At 34.0% G+C, this 25,058-nt stretch overlaps 1 protein-coding gene across 1 annotated transcript in view; it reads right to left on the bottom strand.

The window, feature by feature from the left end:
- LOC126808811 (myosin-VIIa) overlaps positions 1 to 25,058 on the bottom strand; it is an 81,311-nt gene that overhangs the window by 5,670 nt on the left and 50,583 nt on the right. Inside the window, exons 20-43 of the mRNA XM_050533784.2 lie at positions 24,434 to 24,511; positions 23,846 to 24,052; positions 22,601 to 22,690; positions 22,106 to 22,201; positions 18,684 to 18,919; positions 18,065 to 18,182; positions 17,528 to 17,656; positions 16,689 to 16,862; positions 15,762 to 15,989; positions 13,370 to 13,785; positions 12,992 to 13,161; positions 12,095 to 12,276; positions 11,753 to 11,877; positions 10,411 to 10,571; positions 9,919 to 10,013; positions 8,106 to 8,167; positions 7,564 to 7,716; positions 6,798 to 6,903; positions 5,053 to 5,167; positions 4,315 to 4,401; positions 3,294 to 3,400; positions 1,906 to 2,024; positions 1,673 to 1,739; positions 185 to 301 (exon numbers count right to left, since the gene is read on the bottom strand). Of these exons, the coding sequence (XP_050389741.1) occupies positions 185 to 301; positions 1,673 to 1,739; positions 1,906 to 2,024; positions 3,294 to 3,400; positions 4,315 to 4,401; positions 5,053 to 5,167; positions 6,798 to 6,903; positions 7,564 to 7,716; positions 8,106 to 8,167; positions 9,919 to 10,013; positions 10,411 to 10,571; positions 11,753 to 11,877; positions 12,095 to 12,276; positions 12,992 to 13,161; positions 13,370 to 13,785; positions 15,762 to 15,989; positions 16,689 to 16,862; positions 17,528 to 17,656; positions 18,065 to 18,182; positions 18,684 to 18,919; positions 22,106 to 22,201; positions 22,601 to 22,690; positions 23,846 to 24,052; positions 24,434 to 24,511 (3,438 nt within the window). The remainder of the gene's footprint in view (positions 1 to 184; positions 302 to 1,672; positions 1,740 to 1,905; positions 2,025 to 3,293; positions 3,401 to 4,314; positions 4,402 to 5,052; positions 5,168 to 6,797; positions 6,904 to 7,563; positions 7,717 to 8,105; positions 8,168 to 9,918; positions 10,014 to 10,410; positions 10,572 to 11,752; positions 11,878 to 12,094; positions 12,277 to 12,991; positions 13,162 to 13,369; positions 13,786 to 15,761; positions 15,990 to 16,688; positions 16,863 to 17,527; positions 17,657 to 18,064; positions 18,183 to 18,683; positions 18,920 to 22,105; positions 22,202 to 22,600; positions 22,691 to 23,845; positions 24,053 to 24,433; positions 24,512 to 25,058) is intronic.

The following is a 25,058-nucleotide window of genomic DNA, read 5'->3' as shown; positions in this document are numbered from 1 at the left end:
AGATAGAGCTTTTCTCATCACATCAGATAAAGCCAATTCAATACTCTATTTTGAAAAAAAATCAAAGAATTTTAGGTTCAGCTCCTTTAAGTGATGTTACAGGAAAATTGATTGATAGGGGGGTTCCAATGTGGGCGCATAAAATTGTTTATGTTAACAATTTGTAAACATTATTTTAACTCACCTTTACTTCAAAGAAAGCTGAACCAAAAGTTGGCCATTTATAAAGAATCTTTAAGAAATCAACTTTAGCATCTTGTACAGTTTTACCAGCATCTTTATTAAAATGGCTGATGATAACCTGAAATATTGAGTAAAAAAACTTTAAAAGCCCTAGTGAAAAACTGAAATTTAACTAAAAACTGGTCTTGAAGTACCTGGTCTTACAAAGTTTGTCACAAATTTATTCTTTTCAAGGTAATGGAACCATTCACTAGACACTAAAAACTGATCAAGTACAAAACCCCATGAAGTTATAATCAAACATACAGTGATTAAAATCTTATTGGCTTCTAGTTCTTCCTGTGTATAAATTTGAAGTCAATCAAATGATAACTTTAGTCACCAGAAATTTACATGCCATGTTTTGGCAATGGTGTGTATTTGAGTTCTGTGAGATGACATGTTTCAATATTTAATGTGGCAAATTTTCTACAGCAATCTTTAGTTAAATCACTCTGGTACCTATGCCAAATAATTTTTTAACCAGCAGCTGCCAGACAGGATACGCCCACATTTTGCAAGAGATGAATGGAGAACAAATCAAGGGCCATAATTCAGGATGTTAAGATCCAATATGCGCGAATATCGACAGGAACCAAGATCTTTGGGTTATAAAGATATATTTCAAGTTTCATCAAAATCAGATCGACATTTTGACTTCTAGAAGGTCCACAACCTCTATATACCATATATTTACACTATTTGTGTATGAGAGGCGGCCATTTTGTCCGGCAGTTTTGGTCCAATTTTCACGAAATTCAAACTCAAGTGTCATTACAGTGTAACAGTGGTATATTCAAACTTTTTTTTAATTCGAATTGAGTCGTCCCTAGGGTGTAACGGTGATATAATAATACGTTTTTTTAAATCGGGTAAAAATTATGACTTCTATAGGGACCACAAGCTAAAAACATGATTTTTCGTACAACCAGGGGCCATAATTCAGAAAGTTACGATCCGATATGCGCAAATATCGACAGGAACCAAGATCTTTGGGTTATAAACATGCATTTCAAGTTTCATCAAAATCAGATGACAATTGTGACCTCTAGAGTGTCCACAAGCTAAAAACGTGATTTTTCGAATAATCAGGGACCATAATCCATGATGTTATGGTCTGATATATGCCAATATCGAAAGGAACTGAGATCTTTGGGAGATAGACCTATATTTTAAGTTTCGTCAAAATCAAATAAAAATTGTGACCTGTAGAGTGTCCACAAACAAATTGTGTATGATGGACGGACATCCGGACTGACAGGGGCGACGACAATATACGTCCACATGAAAATGTGGGCGTATAAAAATCTACTATGGTTTAATTTTTTGGTTATTGCGTGTGATAACAACTGATAAGCTGACCAATCAAATGGTAGTAAAACTTGTTGAATTGTCATAATTTCTGTTTCAATGGAACTGCTTATTTGAATTCAATAAAAACATAACTCACCCTTTTCCAGTCATCTGGAGATTGTATTTTAATTAAATCATTTGGTAATAATTCACGTAAAATACGACTGAAATAAATATGTAATTTGAAGAAATAACATAATACAATCGTGTAAGTTTGTTAAAATATAAAAATCAATGTTTATCAATACAAATAAATTAGAAGTAGTAAGTATACCTTGACTCATGCATGACACCTCAGTTTATACAAATAATGTTTCAAATAAAACTTACGGAATGTTTGCTAGTTGTTGTTTATTATCTCCATATTTAACTCGATAAATCAACGAAGCTAATTGGGCAGCATCTTCACGAGGGCATTTATGATAACCTCGTAATAATTTTGGCATTTCCTGAAAAAAAAACGCACACAAAAATAATCACAACAGATTTTGTTATCACAACTCATGTTCAGAAAATTATCTAATGTAGTCAAGGTATCAAACATAAGGTTGTAACACCTTGACACTATGAAGATGATCAAAAGGCACCCTTCAATTCTATGCGATCAAATTTTTTGATGTGCCACGATCATTCCAAAAACTCGCCGAACAGACCATTTCACTGGCTAATCTCTCACATCACCCTGAACGCGGATTATATAACAACTCTTCCAGATCCTATTGTAGTAAAGTAAAATGAAATTTTGAACTATAAAAAACAGAACGTAATAGGATCTGTGTTAAAATCAGATTAATTAGACAATAACATGTGTTATTAAAGCCTTCACAAAATTCTATAAAATAAGCAAGAGCCATAATTAATGAAGATTGTTGAAAATTGATAAGCTTCTTCTGAACATCAAGATCATGAGATGATAACTTTTGTCACTACAGCTTCACAAGATTCTACAAAGTGGGCAAGGACTGTAACTCTAGATGTATTTAACAGAAAGTGTAAAGATTTGAACAATGCATATTAATTGTCAGTCCAGAATTGTCAGAATCGCAATTGAGTGATGCAACATTCAGTTCTATCATAGTTCTGTCAGTCCCGACAACGGAGGTGGTGTGAGTAGAATTGTGATGTAATTCAATACAACGCATAATATGTTTCAGCTGTCACTGTTGGTTGGGTTATTTTTTGCATGCAGTTGGCACACGAGTTGTAGCTCAAAATCCACTTCTCATTCACTCAATTGTCACTATTTTGGGGATTAAGAGAATTCAATTCCGGAACGTTCAAACCAGGATCCCTACATATTGAGCAAGAGCAATTACTCTGTTGAAATTTGATATCATTATTCCTTTCACTAATCTGAACCATGCATATCGACTTCAATCAAATCTGAGGATAGCTATTAACGCTATAAAATACAACAGATTCTACACAATGTAAACATATATAAAGTTTTAAAAAAGAAAAGATAAATGTAGTCTGTAGAGTTAACACAAGATATGAAGACGACAAAAAGCAATATAAGATAATATTTCAATGTGGGTATTTCAAAAATACTGTTCAGGTCAAAGTTACAATACCTTCATTTCATGCATTAGCTTCTGAAAACTAATGTAGTTCACCATTTGTGTTTGGGGGGGAAAAAAGAGGTGTTTTGTAGTTAATGAATAAGCCATTATTTTCAACAAAACAGTTTGTCCTTTTCAAAATTAGACAAATCTTACCTGATGAAAATGGAAAATAACATCTGCATTGACATCTTTTCCTGGGACGGTGTTCGTCCATAATTTCTTCATGAAGAATACTTGATATGTAAATTGGGGGGTAGCACCTGAAAAATTCAAATACAATTATATATATATCAGTTTAATCAACAGTGAAGCTATTTCAGGGCCCATTTTCACGAAATTGATAGATTTACGCGTATGCAATGATTATATGCACTTTGTGAAATGGAGCTGGCACAATAACTCAAATGAAATGGAGTTTAACATTCTATTGTTCTGCACCACCTGGGCTAATGAAGACAGATGGCCAGGAGATCCTGGGTTTCATCCCTATGTGGGTCGAAAAAATTCCTCAGAATTTTCAAGCCTGGATCCCCTTTTCAGTGATGCAAAAAAGAGGGCCTAGCCAAGAAAAAACGTCTAGTAATTTTGATGGTATTAAAATCCACGCCCCACCCATGGACTTGTCACCATACATGCAATTAAGAGAACCCTTAACAGTTGGAATTCAAAGAAGAGTTAGTAGAAATGCTGATGTCCTAGCAAAACTTGCAGCAAAGTAGTATACTGAACTCACTTTATTTAATTTTCAAGGTACTTTACTAAGATTTTGTGATATTTTAAAGGATGCATAAGTTCTAAACTATCACATTTCGAAAATTACATGTGCTGAGGATTTTTGTTGAATATTGAACATGCTTTCACATGGTACATGTTTCTTTAAACTAATGTTTCAATTTTGGAACCTCACATCACAAAATGGCAAAATTATACTGCTTATGTTAACAACCTTTTACAATTCACACTTCAAGCTCAAATTAAATTTTCTACCAAACTTGCAAGCATGTTAATTTAACACTTGAATGTCTTCGCAAGATATGTAACTTGCTCTGTACTTAATACTATAGCCTTTTTGTAACGACAAATGTGTGAAGTCAGTAACGGTTAATTTGATACATAATGGGTTCATATATATAAGAAGCATGTCAGATAAACAAATTCATCGAAAATAATTTACCTTCACGAGCTGGACGTGCTTTACGAATCCAGTCGGTTAAATGTCGCACAAAGTCAAAGAAGAAATCGCCTTCTGGGACACTGATAACTGAAAATAGAAGTATTTCCTACATTGGAGGTAGTTTTCAGCAGTGATGAGATAAAAATAGAAATAAAATCTCTCGCATGAAATTATAGTCATCATTTCTCAGGACTAATTAGTCAATAAACTATAACACATACTTATGGAAGAACATTTACTGATTTATTTGGGCGACGTTTCGAAGAGTATTCTCTCAACGTTTTCAAGCAATTAGTCCTAAAATGAATAGATGACACTCATTAATTACTTCCACAATTATCATTTTATAAAGCATCTATACTGAAGTCCAAAAGAAAGTATACACTGTTCATTTCGTAATGTTTCAAACAAAGTCGTTTTTCCATTGTATGTGGTATTTGGGTACAATGTTCATTTGGTTTGCCTTTTATTTGCTTAGAAATATTGAGTTTGGACGCACGAGACGTGTTCAGTGTAGTTTTATCACATTTTTTTGATTTAAACAAAACTTAGTCATATTTTTAGTGTGTATACTTTCTTTTGGACTTCGGTATAGTAAGTAAATGCTCATTATCAGACTATGCAGAAAACGCCGATCACTGAACCCCAAAAAAAATTGGTTATTAAAAAGGTTTTTCATCTACACTGGAAAATAATGTAATAATTCTTGAATAACACACGGAACAAAATGTAACCCACCTTTATCAGCTATTTTCACAAATAAACTAAAACCTTCCGGTGATCTTAAACCAAGTTTTGTGGAAATATTCTGACAGAAATCTTTTGCTCTCGTACTTGACTCCACCTCAAAAGCCTGAAATTAAATAATAGAACTGTCAAATTGATAAAGAACTAATACAGATTACTTCACAAAATAAAGACAGTGGATTTACACTTTTCTTGGCAAAGCAATGTTAAAGCCTGAAATATAATTGGATATATTAGTAAACTGTTTTGGCATGACGTCGTCTGCTATTGCATGAGGACACATGAATCAGAGACCACTTTAATTTGTATCTAATTTCAGATTTGCTAACATTTAGTATACAAAACATTTAATGTCATGGATTTAGCTATTCAAGTTATCAAAAATCATTTAAAATCAATAGACTTGTTCGTCTCAGTTTAAACTGTGTATAATTTTAAAGTTAATCGAATGATAACTTTGGCCTGTAAGAGCATCCACAAGGTCTTTATAAGTAATCAAGGGATGTAACTCTAACTGTAATTATCAGAAATCCTTGAAAAACAATAGCCATCTTCGTCTCATGACCTTAAACAAGGTGTATAAATTAACTTTAGCCTTTAGAGTGTCCAAAAGATTTTTCAAAGTGATCAAGGGCCATAACTGGTAGTAATAATTGGAAATCCTTGAAAATCAATAGGCTTCTTCATCTAAAGACAGGGGGGTTGGATGGGTGAATGGATAGCACGTGCGTGCTGTATCATAAAGTCTGTCATTGAGTCAACTGCCAGGGTTTTCAATTCCCCGGTTGTACGTGACAAGGAGTAGGGTCGCCTGTCCAACCTCGTGGGTTTTCTCCGGGTCCTTCGGTTTCCACCCACTGCTAAAGACCCATAAGCGAATTATGGAAAAAAAAATTGAACCATATGTTAGTCCCGAAAAGACCTAGTTTGTGTCGAGTGGACCTTAAACCCCATTTCTCTCTCTCATCTAAAGATCTTGAAACACCATGTATAAATTTCAATGTGGGTGTATAAGAAACCAAAATTGTTGAAATTCAATAGGATTCTTCATTTTACTGATTTAAATAATGCATATAAATTTCATATAGATTGAATGACAACTTTAGTCAGTAGAGCATTCACAAAGTTCAATGAAGTGAAACAAGGGCTATAACTCTAAAATTTATTAACGGAAATTTCTGAAATTCAATAGGTTTCTTCGTTTTACCAATTTAAAGATACATTATGGGAGATTAGATATAGAGCTGGCAGTTCTCACTATAATAGTTAAAAGGGGAATTTGCTGAAAATTTCAGTCAAATTGATCCACTCTGAACCGAGAATTTAGTGATTGAATTTTCGGCCTAGTCTCATTCATCATTACTAAAGTCGGTACGATAAAAAGCATAGTCTCGATTATCCATTTCATGATTTAATCGATCCTAAACCAGTAAATATCGCAGGCTAGCGATGACATATGTCTGGATAAGTTAATTAATGTCTAATTAATAATTTAGATAACATATCAGGCCTAAAGAAAGACCTGCAATAGGCAGATTTAGCTCTAGCATAATGCATATTTAAATAACGCATGTAAATCTGTTTTTCCACGCCAACCAAACTATAAGCCATGCTTTCTTTGCGACTTTGTTCCACCCAGCAGGCACCATCCCTCACACACTAAATGGTAACCAGACTTGAAAAATCTAACAAGAATTCAAACCCGAAAATGCCCCCAATATAAAATTGTGCATTACCTCATCACTATCATCCGGGAAATAAACTTTATGTAATATTTGTGTTGTTTTATGTTGAATAGCCTCTACTTCTACTTGATGGGGTGGATATTTTCTTGGACCATTCCTACAATAATTATATAAATAAACATAAAAACAATTCTCAAAAATATGCATAGAAATTAAACCGTATCTTTTGCAACAAAATGGGACATTCTTTTGATGCAACATGTTGAGTTAGAGAATGAGCTTAACCATAGAGCATTTTATCAAACCAATCCGATGTTAAGTCCTTTGTGATGTGGATACATATATAGCCTCTCATGATCAATGTTATTTTTCTTTAAATTTCTTAACTAAAATTTGGGCGATTGGCTTTTGAAAAGAGCAACATAATGTTCTTTTGTTTTCATTTTTTTCCCGAAGAAAAAGAAAGTTACTTTTAATAGATGTTCTTTACAAAAACAGACAAAACATAGCTGTTTCATGCACTGCACTATTAGGATGCTATCCCTCTAGTACATGTAGATTGAGTGGAGCTTAACCGTGCAATAACTAGACATTATCAATGTTATTCCACACTTTTGCTGGTTTACACCACTTCTAGTAGAAATCATACAGAGAAGTGGGGTGGGTTTTCCGTGCAATAACAATGAGCATGTTGAGCAGGTCTCAATGTTACAAGTCATTTATATCACGCTTCATACTTAATAAGTTTAACACCTCGGCCTACGACCTCTATGGTTAATCCTGTAAACTGATTCCTGAATATAATAAAACTACAAACCTTAGAGATTTCTGTAACCGCATCATACAATCATTTACTATCGAGTTCTGCCTCGTGCTCAAAAACTTTGATAATTCTTTTAATAAATTGGCACTAGGATTAAAACAACCAGTCGCTAACCACATTAACTCCCAACCTCTATCTTCACTTACTCTGAAATATAAACCATTCAATTTTATTTTTCAAATAAAGTTGAAAACAGTAAGTAGTGAAAACTTTATGTCTAAAATGGGTTGTATATATCTGTTCAATAGACTTGTATAGCAAATTGTTTGATTTAGGTGTATAAAGTCTGTGTGCTTTGTAAAACGCATATATTTGAATGAAACATTTTACTATACAACTTATATGTTTGTAACTGTACATGAACTTCTGTTTGTTATTCCATACTAACGATTAGACACCTCTCACAAAATTTGAGTTGTTGCTAATATTTGACATCCGGTAATTCTAGTACAGTTTTTCAATAAATGAAAATCTGGTTTTGTTATGGAAATTTTTACTCCACTGTTAAACAAAGAAGGTAATAAAATTGAAATTACCTGTTTTTGTTGTCAGTTAACTGTTTCATAATCTGACAAAAAACTTCATCTCTTAAAATTTCCTAAAAAAGTGAAATGAAAACAGTATTAAAGCTCCAACATGCAAGAAAAAGCCAACAGTGAGGCTGATGTCCTCCGCCGCTATCCCAAAATAAATAGATAACACATATTAATTAATTGCACATTTATATTTTGAAAAGTATTGAGAAATCAAACTGATTGTCTATACTAGTCTAAGCAAAAAATGTTCAAGTTCGAACTTTGTCAAGGAATTAAAGTACCTAGTGGTGAAACTATACACAAAGTTTCATCACTCTCCATCAGTTAGAATCAAAGTTATCTGTCCCAAAGCATCTATCAATGAAAATGCTTAGCTCTGCTTAGCTTTAACGGGAGGAAACTGGAGGACCCAGAGAAAACCCACGAAGTTGGACAGGTGACCCTACATTCTGTCACGTGCAACCAGAGAATCAAAATCACGCCAGTTGACTCAATGATAGACCTTATGATGCAATGTGCACATGCTAACCATTTGGCCATCCAACCCACCCACCCCACAATTAGGATCAAAATTGTCGAGCGAGCTACAAGGTCTCGACCAATCAAACTACTTATTGCTCTGCTTACCCTGAGCCGAAATGTTCATTATCAACCTTAGTCAAAGTATTGACTCTCTCTTAATTAAAACTAAAGTTATCGTATCCCAAAGCATCAACCAATCATATTGCTTATCTACGGACTCCATCAAGGCAGTCACCTAATGAAAGCCTAAACCATTTGAAGGATAGTTATTGTGTACCAAAGTATCGACCAATCAAATTGCTTATCGCTCCGCTTACCCTGAGCATAAAATGCTCATTATCGAACTTAGTCAAGGTATTGATGTAATGAAACTATACACCAAGTTCCATCACTCTCACTTAATTGGAACTAAAGTTATCATGTCCCAAAGCATCATCTAATCAAATTGCTTATATCTGCTTACTCTAAACAGAAAAAGCTCATCTTCAAACCCCATCAAGGCATTCACCTAAGAAACACCTATACCATGTTTGAACATTCTACCTCAATTAAAAGGAGAGAGAGAGAAATGGGGTTTAATGTCCACTCGACACAAACTAGGTCATTTCGGGACTAACATATGGTTTAATTTTATTTCAATAATTCGCTTGCGCGTAGGGGTCTTTAGTAGTGGGAGGAAACCGGAGGACCCGGAGAAAACCCAAGGACACGGAGAAAACCCACAAGGTTGGACAGGCGACCCTACTCCTTGTCACATACAACCGGGGATTCGAAACCACGCCAGTCGACTCAATGACAGACTTTATGGTACAGCGCGCATGCTAACCATTCAGCCATCCAACCCCCCTCAATTAAAAGGAGAGTAATCGTGTCCCACAGAGTGTGACAGACAGACAGACCCATTTTAATAGTCTCCTGCTTTCTTCGAAAGGCGTGGGACAATAAAGGTGACATAGTAGAGTTTCAGACCCCGCATAATCACAATCATTTACATCAAAAAACAATTCTGGTCAAAAAGTTATTCAAATCAATCAATTCCAACTAAAGTTATGATTATTTAAAGAATACATCAGTTTCTGTTGATTTTAAACTGCCATCTTTACGTATCTTACAAGCCATATTGCATGACTTTTTCTCTTATATTTTACATTTGAGATCTGGTTTGTTGTGCCTTTAATCTGTGCTTAACAAAACATTGGGCATCTCAATTTTGAGGGACTTGCTCCAAGACTAGGTGGCTTGGGGTTTTCATTTATTTTATAATGGTTTGGATATTTGTATAAGCACTTACAATTCTTAGAGGTGGTTCAAATATTTGATCTGTGAGTTCATTGGCTATTCGACCAGTTCTTCTTGATGGATGATCTCCCATATATTTTAGTATAGGTACAAAGCATTAAGGTAAATAACCAACAAATTTAAATATCAAACAATATTAATCCCAAAATTAATAGATGAAACTCATTAATTACGTGCACATTTATCTTTTTATAAAGCATCGAGCAATCATATTGTTTGTCCCTTTGAGTTGGCTGAGCAGAAAATGGCTATTACAACCTTAGTCAGGGTATTGATTAATGAAACCATACACCAAGTTACATCATTCTAACTCAATTGGAAGCAGTGCTATGTCCCAAAGCATTAAAAAAATCATATTGCTCATCACCAAACTCAGTCAAGGCATTCACCTAATGAACAAAACACCAAGTTTAAACATTCTAGCTCACTTAGAAGCACAGTTATTGTGTCCAAGAATGAGTGATCATCCAAAAATAAAGGATATCTAAGAAACACATGCAGGCTTCGGAACTTGGTTCATCTTTCCCTATTAACTTCTTTAATAAGGGTTGTTTCAGAGGATCTTTTGAATATCTCCACAATTCTCCCAATCCTTTCCTTTTCGGAGCTGTAAGAGTTTTACTCAGTGTTCTCTTTGGTGGTGCCCTAAATTACAAAAACTATATTATTCAAGCACAAGAAAAGAGTACCGGCAAGTTGCTTTTTTCCATACTCCTCGCAGTGTTTTGTTTGATTAGACCTAATCCCACTATTACTGCCAAACTCTCTGCTAATTTCTGTCTTGAATTATAATTGATCAACAGTAGGGTCAACAAACAATGCATTACAGCACAACAAAATATATCACGATTAACAAGAGGTCTAAATATGTTAACATAAAAATATATAATGACAATAGCAGCTGCATTACGTCATAACAAGCAGAATGTATTATGCTCAATTAACAAGTTCACTGCAGAAAAATTAATTGTGTGACAAAAGAGGCTATCTTAAATAGCTACAACGCCACACATGCAATATTTTTATCATCTGTTGGACCACACAGCAGACAAACAATATTTCACCATCTTTTAATACATTTAATCAGTTGTCTGAATTTTTAAGGAAGATCACAGATGAAAGACTGTCATGTTACGCATTGTGTTTTAACAAACTGGATAGAAATAAAACTTAAAGTTTTTTGACATGTGCTTTTTTGATAAATTAAAAATAATCTATGGATTTTCTTCACAAAAATGGATAAATATTATCGAATACATAACAAAGGTAGGAAGTAGCCTAAATAATGTTGGTACATACAGACATTTTACAGAATTTATATCAGAAATAATAGTCAAAAATTTTTTTATTCCAATAGCGAGTTTCAGCGACGGTCAAATTTACTGATACAAGTATCGATGTTTCTTCCAGATGCATCCAAGCATAAAATTTTACTATACTAATGTCCAAAAGAAAGTATACACTGAGCATTTTGTGCTGCATCAACCACAGTCGTTTTTTCACGGTATTTGGGTAGAATGTCAATCTGTTTCACATTCTTATTTTGCTTAGAAATGTTGAGTTTGGATGCAAGAGACAAACTCAGTAATGCTTTATCAAATGTTTTTAATCTAAACAAAACTTAGTCATACTTTTAGTGTGTATACTTTCTTTTGGACATCAGTATAGATATCAGTACTAACAAATGCTGAGATTTTATTACATGGTCACTCCCGTTAAGCGGTTGGTCATGAAAATTCCTGCTAAGCGGTTGGTCATGAAAATTCCCTTGAGCTAGGACTTGATGATAGGGTTTATAAATGTCATACCTAATATAGTTTCCTCACCTGAAATGATCGTAGGAGTACTGTTCAAGTGTGTGTGGTTTTTCTCCATTCAGTTGTTGTATAGATTCAACAGACGGTGAAGATAGAATACGAGTAGTATTATCAGAAGCCTGAATAAACAAGTTCTGAAATAAAAGAATATATTCTCATTAAATGTGAAGTTCTCATTGGGATGTATTTTTTTTTTTTAAAAATCCATTAATTGTCTTACAAGCAAAACTTTTCTTGAACCTGTTCAAAAAATTAGTGACAGACTCACAGTGAAAAAAAAAGGTGAAGAGCAGAAAATGTTTGTTTGAAAAATCAAATAATCCCACTGGTCTCAAAACTGTTTTTACTTACCAATATTTCATTCGGTGGTTTAGTTATGGTTGGTAAAACATAAACACATTCGGCAGGGAAATCACCACTCTTTCCACTTCTTGCATTTTCACCAAAACACCATCCTGGGTTCATCATGACAGATTCCCCATTTTGTTGGTTTAATACAATTAAATCACCTTTATTTATGGACAGGAATTCACCTTTAAAACAACAGCATATTATAGAAAGTAGTAAATACAAATACAGTATTCATTTTGAGTCCAGAACTTCAATTAAAGCCTCTCTATGTCATTTGTATTTTTCGGAATATTTTGGATTTAATTTGATTAAAAAGAGGCCTATCAAAAGATGGTGCCATCTTGTCTTTCAGGCGTATTGACGAAACAGCCTAATTAAAAATAAATTTTAGTCAAAACAACAATAGATTGGTTATAACAACCATGGATTTTAAAACATTTTGGTTTAAGTCCATTTTGACCATATCCAGTTTTTACTGTCTGCTGAATGTTGCGAAATTTCAAATTATTCATATCTTTGTAAATACTAACTGGGATTTGAATCATTTTTGGACTAATATTTCTTTCAGGGTGTAAACTTTCACAATCCCCCAAATGATGCTAAGAGACTTTCATTATAACCATTTTAGCTCTTTTCAAAAAACTTTTTAACAGCAATTAAGAGATGTCATTTGGCAGGCAACCAATGTCAAGACCGGGTGCACCAGTAGAACTGCTTCTTTCCTGTATTCAGTGTAGATTTGTCCTGCCTATTATGTTTACACTAGAATAATACCATGTTTGTCTTTGCGGTTTCTGTTAGTTTATGTGTGGTGTAGAACCTTTGCACTTCTACTATTATTGATTTTCAAATATCTGGTAACAGAAAAAGGTATTAATAAATTTAGACAAGACCTACCTCCTTGACTATAATCTTGAATAGCTATAACAAACTTGGATCTCTTCTTCAAACCTTCTAGAAAAGTCACAACTAAATCTCGAATATCTTCTGCATTTGGTGACGTAAATGTGTACTCATCTAATTTCACCGTGGCCAACGTAAAGCTCTGCCCATGCATTTTACCAGTTCTAAAGTAAATATTGTATTTTCTCTAGATGGCCAGTACAAAATTTAAGTCATTCATTGATATTGATTTATTATGTTTTCCTAACAAATCGGTTTTCATTCTTAAAAGTTCTTCCTTTTAAAAGACATAAGAAAGCAAAAAGTAAACATTAACAATTGAAGACTAAGCAATTGACAATTTAATCAAGCTTAAAATAGTACAATACAAACCTGCTACTGGAAACTGCAGTGATCTCAGGGAAAGATAACTCTAAAAGAACTTGTTCTTGATCATCCACCACATAAACGCCTGTCCAATTAACAGCGATTATCACATCATTCTTTGGTAAACTTGGTCCCGCAAATTTATAGGCTTCGTAAAATCGTGAAAACAACAATGGCCACTTATATTTTGCATAGCTAACGATATCTTCTTTGACCTTGTTCTGTTTGATTTTTTCATTTGAAAAATAAGGACTTTTTAATTTATTCAATATGGCTTGCATCCACATCTGAGAGGCATTGGGTTTATTGAAATAGGAATCAGGAATGTAAGAGTTCAGTAAAGATTGAAGACGTTCTGGAGAAAAGTTGCTGCCATATTCCACAAAATATTGCTGAGCTGCGATCATAGCCAAATCTTCATCCTAAAATCAAAAAAAAAAAAGATTTAGAAATGTTAGTTTGGGAAAAACAGACCTGATTTTTAATAAAGTAAACAGACTGCCACATCACTTACCCCCACAAACTGCCTAGTCAGTAGAGCAGGAATAAACTCAACAATGAAAGCTTGATTAAATGGGTAACAATAACAATCACATAAGCAAATATGTAGGCACGGTTATAAGACACTTGAGCACAACATGGAATTATCGCCACAACATAAGAAAACTGAAAGTTTGTATTTTTATTCAACAAGTGGTTTCCATGCAAGATACGCCCACATTTTGCAAGAGATAGACAGAAAACAAGCTAAAAATAAAAGCGATTTTTCGTACAATCAGGGGATATAATCCAGGAAGTTATGGTCCGATATGCGCGAATTTTAAAAGGAATCGGAATCTCTGGGATATAAACATTTTTTTTTAAGTTTCATCAAAATCAAATAAAAATTCTGACCTCTAGAGTGGTCATCTTGTCTGACAGTTTGGGTCTGACTTTCATGAAATTCAAACTCAACCGTCATTTGGTTGTAATACTGTTGTATTTAAACGTTTTTTGTGACCTCTAGTGGGTCCACAAGCTAAAATCTGGATTTTTTTGTACAATTAGGGGCCATAATCTACAGTGAGAGAGAGATGGGGTTTAATGTACACTTGACACAAACTAGGTCATTTTGGGACTAACATATATGGTTCAATTTTATTTCAATAATTCGCTTGCGCATGGGGGTCTTTATAAGTGGGAGGAAACCAGAGAAAATCCACGAGGTTGGACAGGCAACCCTACTCTTTGTCACATACACCCATGAAATGGAAATGACGCCAGATGACTCAAGGATAGACCTTATGATACAACGCGCATGCACTAACCATTCTGCCATCCAACCCCCCGCCATAATCCAGGAAGATACAATCCGATATTCGTGAATATAGAAAGGAACCAAGATCTTTGGGACATAAACATATATTCTAAGTTTCATCAAAATCACATACTTTTACACTATTTGCGTTCAAAGAACGGCAATTTGTTAGGCAGTTACGGTCCAATTTTTACGAAATTCGACCTTAATCATTATCAAAATGTAACAATGACATATATAATAGGTTTTTAAAATCTGATAAAAATTGTGACCTATAGATGGCCCAGAAGCTAAAATCACGATTATTTCATACAGTCAGGGGCCATAATCTATATGCGTGAATATTGAATGGAAGCAAGATCTTTGGGACATAAACAGTTTAAACACATGTTTTAAGTTTCATCAAAATCGGATCAAATTGTGACCTCAAGAGGGTTCAAAATATTGATGTTACATACTTTAACACTGTTTGTGCATATTACATAGAGCGGCCATTTTGTCTGGCAGTTTAAGTCTGATTTTCACATAATACCAATCCAATCATCATTATGATTTAACGGTGATAGATTTAAACGTTTTTTCAAATCAGATAAATATTGTGACTTCTAAGGGGACCACAAGCTAAAAACTTGATTTTCAGACAATCAGGGGCCATAATCCAGTAAGTTGCATTCCGATATGCATGATTATTGACAGAAACCAAGATTTTTGTGATATAAACTGAAAGTTTCATCAAAATCAGAACAAAATTGTGACCTCAAGAGTGTTGTACAATCAGGGGTCATAATGCATGAAGTTACCGTCCGATACACGCCAATTTCTAACGGAACCAAGATCTTTGGGAGATACACTTATATTTCAAGTTTAGTTAAAATCTGATAAAAATTGTGACCTGTATAGTGTCCACAAACAAAATGTGAACAGACGGACGGACAGAGGCAACGACAATATATGTTTAATTGAAAATGTGGGCGTATAAAAACGTATCACAGAGATACAGACATTTGTACTGGACCAGAATATAGGTTTCTAAGAATCTTTACACTAAAATATATTTGGGAGTTTAAAAATTGAAAATTATACATAATGTTTTTCAATTACCTTATCACACCTGTATTCTCCGAATTTAATGCCTCGAACAACTTGTTGATATATTAAATTAGTAGCAACACTGTCCTCACTAGGATCATGCCATGGTGCAAATATCTCTTTCCTGAAAAACAGCCTCCAGGGGGCATTACGTTCTTGTGCACCTTGTTCCTTGGCATATTGTTCACATTGAGAAATGGCATCCATCACATGATCACCTCCACTTCCCAATGACGACACCTGCACAAACAACAGAATACGTTATTGTCATATGAATGCAAAGGTGGATCAAATAAACCAGTTTAAAACCCATTTTCCTACCAGTCTTCAAGAAACCATTTTTTCTATGTTGGTTTATCTTAGTGGTCTATATGGGTAGTCTTAAATTATCGACTAATAACATGAGCAAAATTAAACATTTTTCAGATAGAAGTTTTACGGTAAGAAGTAAGAATTTTCTTTGATATCAGAATGAATTGGATAAAATATTTGATGGACCATCTTAAAGTTAACATAGACCCATTGAGCTAATTAATTTTTTAAGTCATTTTTCAGACAATATCTATATTTTAACGCGTTATTCCACACTACAATGTACTCACATTGATAATTAACCATTTAATTAAAGAATAAAATCAAAATATAAACAGTAAATAATCTCAATTGGATCAAAAGGAAGCATATCAAAAGATTTCGGTTTGTAAGGGTTTCAAATTCCCTCATACGATGATCAGAGATTTTAAGAAAATATGGTAAAAGTACAATATTTAGGCAATATTCATCGATAAATATTTCTTATCATTTTATAATTTTTGAGAAAAAACAACTCATTGCTGGACAAAATAATCCAGTGACCCTCCAAATCATTAAGGGTCCTGTTGACCCACAGTGTTACATATTTCATTAAATTAAAATTAATTATTCAAGAAAATAACGAACCTTATCAAAGAGGGCAATGTATAAAGAAAACCCAAACTGATCTTTAAGTTCGATTTTTTCTGATAATTGTAAACAAAGTTCTCTGGCAGTGGTAGCACTATCTGACAGAAGGGTCTTTGTATTACCATCCATAAAAGTTATAGGCAACATCAATGGTTTCTTGGATTTAGTTGCCTGAAAGAAAAACATGGGAATAAAGTGTTAAAAGCACAACAAACCAGATCGTTCAAATATCTCAAACATCAAAAATATGTAATATTTACTTATAAATGATAAATGTAGCTTGTATAGTGTTCACAAGGAATTGTGGAAGACAACTGATCAGAAATGAAATGAAATGGGATTTAACGTCCTACTGTTCTGCCCCGAACTGGGCTAATGAAGACGGGCATATGCCATATTAGGGAAATTTTACCCGGACAGCGACACTACGCCCTACTCTTATATCGAATTCCAACGGTCAAGGGATCTTTTACGTGCATGCCAATGTGTACATGGGACCTCGGTTTTTTATCCCATCCGAACGACTAGATAGCTGTTTTTGTCAGTGATGCAGGATGGAGGGCCTGACAACTGATCGGATATTCGGATAGACGGACTTGGGGCGACAGCAAACAACCATGTTTTAGAAACATTAATTAATTTTGAAGAAATGTACATATAGAAGAATTTTTATACAAAGTACTTGGACTGCCCAGATCAAAAGTTAAATATCTAAAGCATGCAAGCTAATTTTACTTTCTGATGTAGCTCAGAATCAAGATAAGTTGATAGGACATAACATTAGTTTTTTAATTTTAGTCCAAATTTTGTATTCACTGCTTGTATCTAATTAGTACCTGTAACTCTAACCAACTAGGTGGTTGATTTCTGGGACCATTTTTAAAGGTTCTTTTCAATCTCTCTTCACAATATGGCGCATAACCTGGTGGTCCCTCTAGTATAAAATTACGTAAATATTTCACCAACTACAAAAATGGAAAAAAACAAAAGATAAATTACAGACACGTTTGTAGGTACATATCTATCATTTGCTATTTTCTCAAAGTCTGAGCAAACCCTTGGGGTTACTATGCCTATTCCTAAATTCATACTTTTCATAACAGAGTGTTGGTTTTAGCCTTTGATGGATTTTTAGTATCGTAAAGATGGATTGGACAAGCAAACCACTAAAACAAAGATTTCTGTGCAGGGAATAGGGAATACTCATGTACAATATATCATTGATGACGAAAAGTTGATTGATGAGGAATCGCTTCCATGCACGATACTTGCCAAAAAGACTTTCACTGACAAGCAATTAGGTTGTTAAAGAAAAATAATTCTTGGTGTGCGCAAGAAGATTTAAATACTGAAACAAGACTAAAATTAAATACCTTTTCTGATGGAGGAAAACATCCAACACATAAACAGAGTAAAATCCAGCCTCTAGCATGTGATGTTTTATTGGTATTCTGTGTTAACTGTTTACAGATCTGACAATAAATCTCATCTCTACAAATAAAATAATCATAAAAAAGCTTATTGATGAGAATAGCGTTGCATGTAGAATTTTGTAATTGACAGTGCAGCACTAAATGTCCATCAAAACCAAAGAAAGATTCGAAGATTGCAAAATATAAAAGTTAATATGGCAAAGCCAGCTCACATAAAAAAAGTTAATGTGCCAGGTGTCAAAATGAAACCATGTGTCACCATCAAAAAAAAAACCCCAAAAAACCTTCAGCTAGGTGAACCTTTCACAGGAAATCACTTTTTTTGAAGGATAAGCCTACAGGCAAGTGGTATTAGAATTCCAGGAAGAGTAAGCATATTCTGCTTTATGCAGGACACCCAACACATCTATGTAGCCAAAATGGTTAGAGTGATCCAACGAAATTTAGACTGCAACCAACATGTATGGATAGAAAGACTTATATACATCCAAAGAGAAAAGACAAAGTCGGGAGCCAATGGTCAACAATGAAAGAATTCAATGGGGGAAATTAAACATACCTAAGATCAGGTCGTAAAATACCATGACCAATGATAAAATGAAGTTTTTCCAGATTAGACATTGGACGATCTTCAAGGAGAGCATTGCCACTACCCAAGTTGTCATAATCTTGCAATTTCTTTGTAACTTCTTCTGTTAATTTTGATTTTTTCTTCAGAGTTAAAGAGACAATCTTTTTTCTAGTCGTAGATTTTTTAACAGTATTTCTTGGGTATGGAACTGTTGAATCTTTCTCCTTTTATTTGAAGAGACAAATTTAATAATTATAATAGCAGGGCTATGTTTCACAAAGTACACATTAGACAAGAGTATTCTAAAACTCTTTGATTTAGATTTTGATTTATGTTGCAAGATGGCAATATGTCTTTGTTGAACATTTTACACCCATAGATAAATTTAGTGTTGGGATATAAGTGATTACGTGTTTATAAGAATGGATCATTACTGGGGGAAAAATAAAAACAATATTCGAACAATCCAATTCAATATTTTAATTTGCAAGCCAATTATTAGCTGTAGCTGTTGACTTACACATTTTAACCATGGAGTTCTGACAGATTGCAACCAAGTTACATTAAAGGGGAAGACCAACGATTTTCAATAAGGTTTCCATAAATAATAAATATATATTTAGAAATAATCCCTCCTATAACATATGCAAAAAATAATTTGCAAGCGAGAAATTAATTTTTATTAATACCAGAAGTAACGTAGTTGGTTCGACACGCTCACTGGTCACTATAGTAAACATACAAATTTGGAGCAAGTTTAGCGCTGTATTTTGTGATCGTTTCGCCGTTATGCAGAAAATCTGATGAAAGGTAATCTTTATTAGGATATTAAGAACAAGAACTTACGGTGTTTTGAAGGTATAATATACAACGTGTTTGTGTAAATTAAGTTTCTAAACTGGACACTGTGACACAATTTAAGCCACATGGCTAATTGTTTACATCACGTGATAGCTGGCACGTGACAGATATTAACCGAACACAAATTGGCGACCTATTCGACCGATCCAGCTGGCAACCTGTTCGTTGGCAACCTATTCAGAATGAGAGCGCACCCCTTTAATATGATTGTGCCAACTTTTACTAATAATATTTTGAAAGCTTATTTAATCAGCTTTCGGAATATATTTAGTTGGATGTCCAGAATTTATTAAGATAATGCGAAATTACATCTCTATTCTGAGCTAAAGGAATGGATAAATGATAATATATTCTACTTTCATTTGATAGACGTTACGTTGGATTTTATTGGTTGATAAAAATAGATGAGTTTGGGCGATTGTTGAATTTATTCTGAATAGGTTGCCAACGAACAGGTTGCCAGCTGGATCGGTCGAATAGGTCGCTAGCCGAATAGGTCGCCAATTTGTGTTCGGTTAATATCTGTCACGTGCCAGCTATCACGTGATGTAAACAATTAGCCATGTGGCTTAAATTGTGTCACAGTGTCCAGTTTAGAAACTTAATTTACACAAACACGTTGTATATTATACCTTCAAAACACCGTAAGTTCTTGTTCTTAATATCCTAATAAAGATTACCTTTCATCAGATTTTCTGCCAAACGGCGAAACGATCACAAAATACAGCGCTAAACTTACTCCAAATTTGTATGTTTACTATAGTGACCAGTGAGCGTGTCGAACCAACTACGTCACTTCCGGTATTAATAACCAGCGGCTGCCAGGCAGGATACGCCCACATTTTCGAGAGATGGATAGAGAACAAGCTAACAAGAAAGTGATTTTTCCTACAATCAAGGGCCATAATTCAGGAAATTACAATTCGATATGCGCATATATCGAAAGGAACTGAGATCTTTGTGATATAAAACTACATTTCAAGTTTCAACAAAATCGGATAAAAATTCTGATCTCTATAGGGTCCACAACCTTGATATACCATATTTTTACGCTATTTGAGAACGAACGGCGGCCATTTTGTCTGTCAATTTTGGGGCGATTTTCACAAAATTCAAACTCAACTGTCCTTAGGGTGGAACGGTAATATAATAATACGGTTTTTTAAATCGGATAAAAATTATGACCTCTAATGGGTCCACAAGCTAAAAACATGATTTTTCGTACAATCAGGGGCCATAATTCAGGAAGTTACGGTCCGATATGCGCGAATATCGAAAGGAACCGAGATCATTGGGTTATAGACTTACATTTCAAGTTTCAACAAAATCGGATAAAAATTGTGACCTCTATAGGGTCCACAACCTTGATATACCATTTTCTTACGCTATTTGAGAACGAATGGCGGCCATTTTGTCTGTCAATTTTGGGCCGATTTTCACGAAATTCGAATTCAGTCATCCCTAGGGTGTAACGGTGATATAATAATACGTTTTTTAAATCGGGTAAAAATTATGACCTCTATAGGGTCCACAAGATAAAAACGTGATTTTTCGTACAATCAGGGGTCATAAGTCAGGAAGTTACGATCCGATATGCACGAATATCGACAGGAACCGAGATCTTTGGGTTATAAACTTACATTTCAAGTTTCAACAAAATCGGATAAAAATTGTGACCCCTATAGGGTCCACAACCTTGATATACCATATTCTTACGCTATTTGGGAACGAATGGCGGCCATTTTGTCTGTCAATTTTGGGCCGATTTTCACGAAATTCGAACTCAGTCATCCTTAGGGTGTAACGGTGATATAATAGAACGGTTTTTTAAATCGGATAAAAATTATGACTTCTATAGGGTCCACAATTCAGGAAGTTACTGTCCGATATGCGCAAATATTGAAAGGAACTGAGATCTTTGGGTTATAAACTTACATTTCAAGTTTCAACAAAATTGGATAAAAATTGTGACCTCTATAGGGTCCACAAGCTAAAAACGTGATTTTTCGTACAAACAGGGGCCATAATCCATGAAGTTTCGATCCGATACATGCCAATATCGAAAGCAGCCGAGATCTTTTGGGGATAAACCTATATTTCAAGTTTCGTCGAAATCGGATAAGAATTGTGACCTGTAGAGAGTCCACAAACAATTGTGGACGGACGGACGTCCGGACAGGGGCGATGGCATAATACGTCCACATGAAAATGTGGGCGTATAAAAATTAATTTCTCGCTTACAAATTATTTTTTTGCATATGTTATAGGAGGGATTATTTCTAAATATATATTTATTATTTATGGAAACCTTATTGAAAATCGTTTGTCTTCCCCTTTAAACTCATTTTTGGTAACAAATATGGTATGAGTGAAATTATAACTAAATCAAACATAGTGAACATTTTTCAGCTACAGTGGATCGATCTTGATATTCAGTTCTCTTGTAATTTGTCATTCAATATTCCTGCTTTTATCAAGTGTTCAATTTTAGAACACTTAGATATATTTGAGAATGTTTTACTAATTGCAGATTCAGAAATTTAGTTTACCATTTCCTCTCCCATTCTCATGGCTTCCTCCAGATCTTTTTTATTGAATTTTCTACCTAAAGTTGAGTAGATTTTAGACATCACTGGGGTGTTATCCTGCAGAAAATAATCACACAAAACAAATCATTTCCATAATGAAATTCTACGAAAAGTAAAGTAGAACACGATATTGGCAGCACGAGATAGATCCAAGTATTTTCAACCAGATTAATAAAATCATATATTTGCTTTGGTTTTTTTTTTGACAAATTTTTTGTAAATATTTAAGTTTTTGGTCTGTATTCTTTTAAGAATAAGAAAGGCACTTGAAATATTTTAGTGAAGGTCATTAGCCCTCACATAATGTTCTAGTAGTCTAGTATTTATTTAGAAATGTTTCATACACAAACAAATTAACATAAATAATGCAATGTATAATAAAAAAAATTAATTCTAAGCCACACGAGGATACATTTGGTCGACTCTTCACAAATTATAATAACATTGAACATTTACCCGAATGTTTTCTGCCATCGTAGTGTGGTATTTAGGTTCAGGCAAATCACCCATAAATCTCAATATCACAATCCAAACAGCCAAGGCAGCCTGTAAACAGAAAGCAAATTGACGCTTTCACACAAATATTTTTAGTTTCACCAAAACAAATATAGGTAATTTCTTCACATTTTACTATTGATTTGCATAGTTAATAACAATTTTTGGAGACCCTGTAAGAACCGGGCCTTCCTCATTAATTAATATTTTAATATTACTGTATTGTGTAATATTTACAGTTTCTTACATAAACTGTGACACAGAAATTAGAGTTTATAAACCAATAAACTACAGTTGCCAATGTCGCATACATTTTGATGACATATACATGATTATTGTGCAGCTCATTCCTAACATTTTTCAAACTCGTAAATAGCATTTATCACATAAATAGAAATATGTAATAGAAATGAAATATTTATTCAAATAAATGATTTTGTGAAGTAATGCACTGTAAATATAAGAACAAGCCTTTCAGTACTCCAAGTATATAAGGTAATATATACTTCAGTACAATACTGTGAATTTTGGGTACTGTACCAAAGTATTTATGACCCAATATAACTACAGAAATGTCTCTTCAAATGCACTGATATGTCACTGTAGAATCTCTTAAGCAGTTGCTGTGCCAGATAGCCCAATTTCGCAAGAGATGGACAGAGAACTAGGTAAAAAAAAAACAAACAAGATTTTGCGGACAATATCGAAAGCAACTGAGATTTTTGTGATATAAAGATTATTTTAAGTTTCATCAAAAGCGGACAAAACTTGTGATGTCTAGAGGGTCCACATTGACGTATTACATACTTTTACACAATTTGTGTACAAGGAGTGGCCATTTTGTCGGGCAGTTTTGTTTTGATTTTCCGAACATTCAAACTCAAACTTCATTATAGTGGAACGGTGATATATTTAAACGGTTTTTAAAATCGGATAAAAAATTGTGACATCTAAAGTTGAGTTTTCGTACAATCAGGGGCCATAATCCCTGAAGTTATGGTACAATATATGCCAATTTCAAAAGGAACCAAGATCTTTGGGGGATAATATATCTTAAAATCAGATAAAAATTGTGACCTGTAGAGTGTCCACAAACAAATTGTGGATGGATGGACGGACAGGGGCGACGACAAAAACCGTCCACATAAAAATGTGGGTGTATCAAAACTATATAGTAGGGCTACCACCCAACCATTTAATACTTACCAACTGATCACCTTCATTACGAAGTGGTAACAGAGGTTGTCGTAGAGCTTTACGGCTGAAATAATGGGATGAATTTGCCTGGAAATATGTGGCCGCAAATTTTCCAAACTTGTGTTCTTTAATTTCTTCCAAATCATCATCTTCATCAAACCCAATAAGTCTATCTCCATCTTCTGCAATCTGAGGTCGTTTCGCATCGCCAATATCCTGAAAAACAAGTGTTGCCAGTCAACATGGCAAAAGTTTAATAACTATTTGTTTATTTAATTCATAGAATGATAATAACAAAAACGATTTATTTATATGAACAAAAACTATACCTTGTTGAGTTCAATATCATCTGTCAAAACAAAAATACAGCTTTAAATTTTAGCATTTTAATTACTAACCACAAACTATAGTTGGGATGCCCATCTCTTGAAAAATAAAACTAAAACGTAGACTTTTCATTAGCTGATAATAGTTTGCTCTAAGCCAAGGGAAAAAATAGAATTCTTAATAAGTCTTTCAGAAATTGGTAATCACCAATTCTTTACAATATAAAATCATAAATAATATGCTGAATTATAATTATAATTATTTACTTACGGCGTAGGCCTGATTGGTCAAGAAATCGACTGTCCCTCCATCGCCAGCACTTCCCACAAAGCCAAACAGATCTGTAATCTACAAAAAATATATTCAGATAAAGAAAATTTTAAGAAAAAAAATGCTAGTCATTGAGAATTTTACATCTACAGATTAAATCATTGCCGAGATATCACCAATTCAGTGTTCCAGTGTTGACACATTACTCCCAATTTATTCATACAGAACTAGCCCCACCACTAATTGAAATAACATATCAGCTTCCCCTAATTCAATATTATATATTGTCCTAAATCAAAGAGGTTTAATTTCTTAAACTAAAAAAGGCTGCAGAATGTAATAGATCATACTTGAAACTAAATTCAAGACTGAATACAGTGCAGGGATAATCAGTGTATTGGAAGTATCAAAAGAAATAAGCCTTAATCACAGTTGAAAGCTTAATAGTTTTCTATCAATGTGTACCGGAGTAAATCACATAAGCTATTGCAAGATTGAAAGGAATAGGCACCCATTTGCTAGTACGAATGGAGAGAAGCATAGTGACCAGTGAGAAGGGGGAGGGAGGGAAACTGTGAAGGTGTGGCATGGTCAATCAGGCTGCTTAGGGAGCTTTTGATCCTGT

Source organism: Patella vulgata, chromosome 1 (genome assembly GCF_932274485.2).
Source record: "Patella vulgata chromosome 1, xgPatVulg1.2, whole genome shotgun sequence".
NCBI classification, from domain to species: Eukaryota; Metazoa; Mollusca; class Gastropoda; family Patellidae; genus Patella; species Patella vulgata.
Note: the sequence above shows the minus strand (reverse complement) of the source record. Positions and strands in the feature narration are given on the sequence as shown.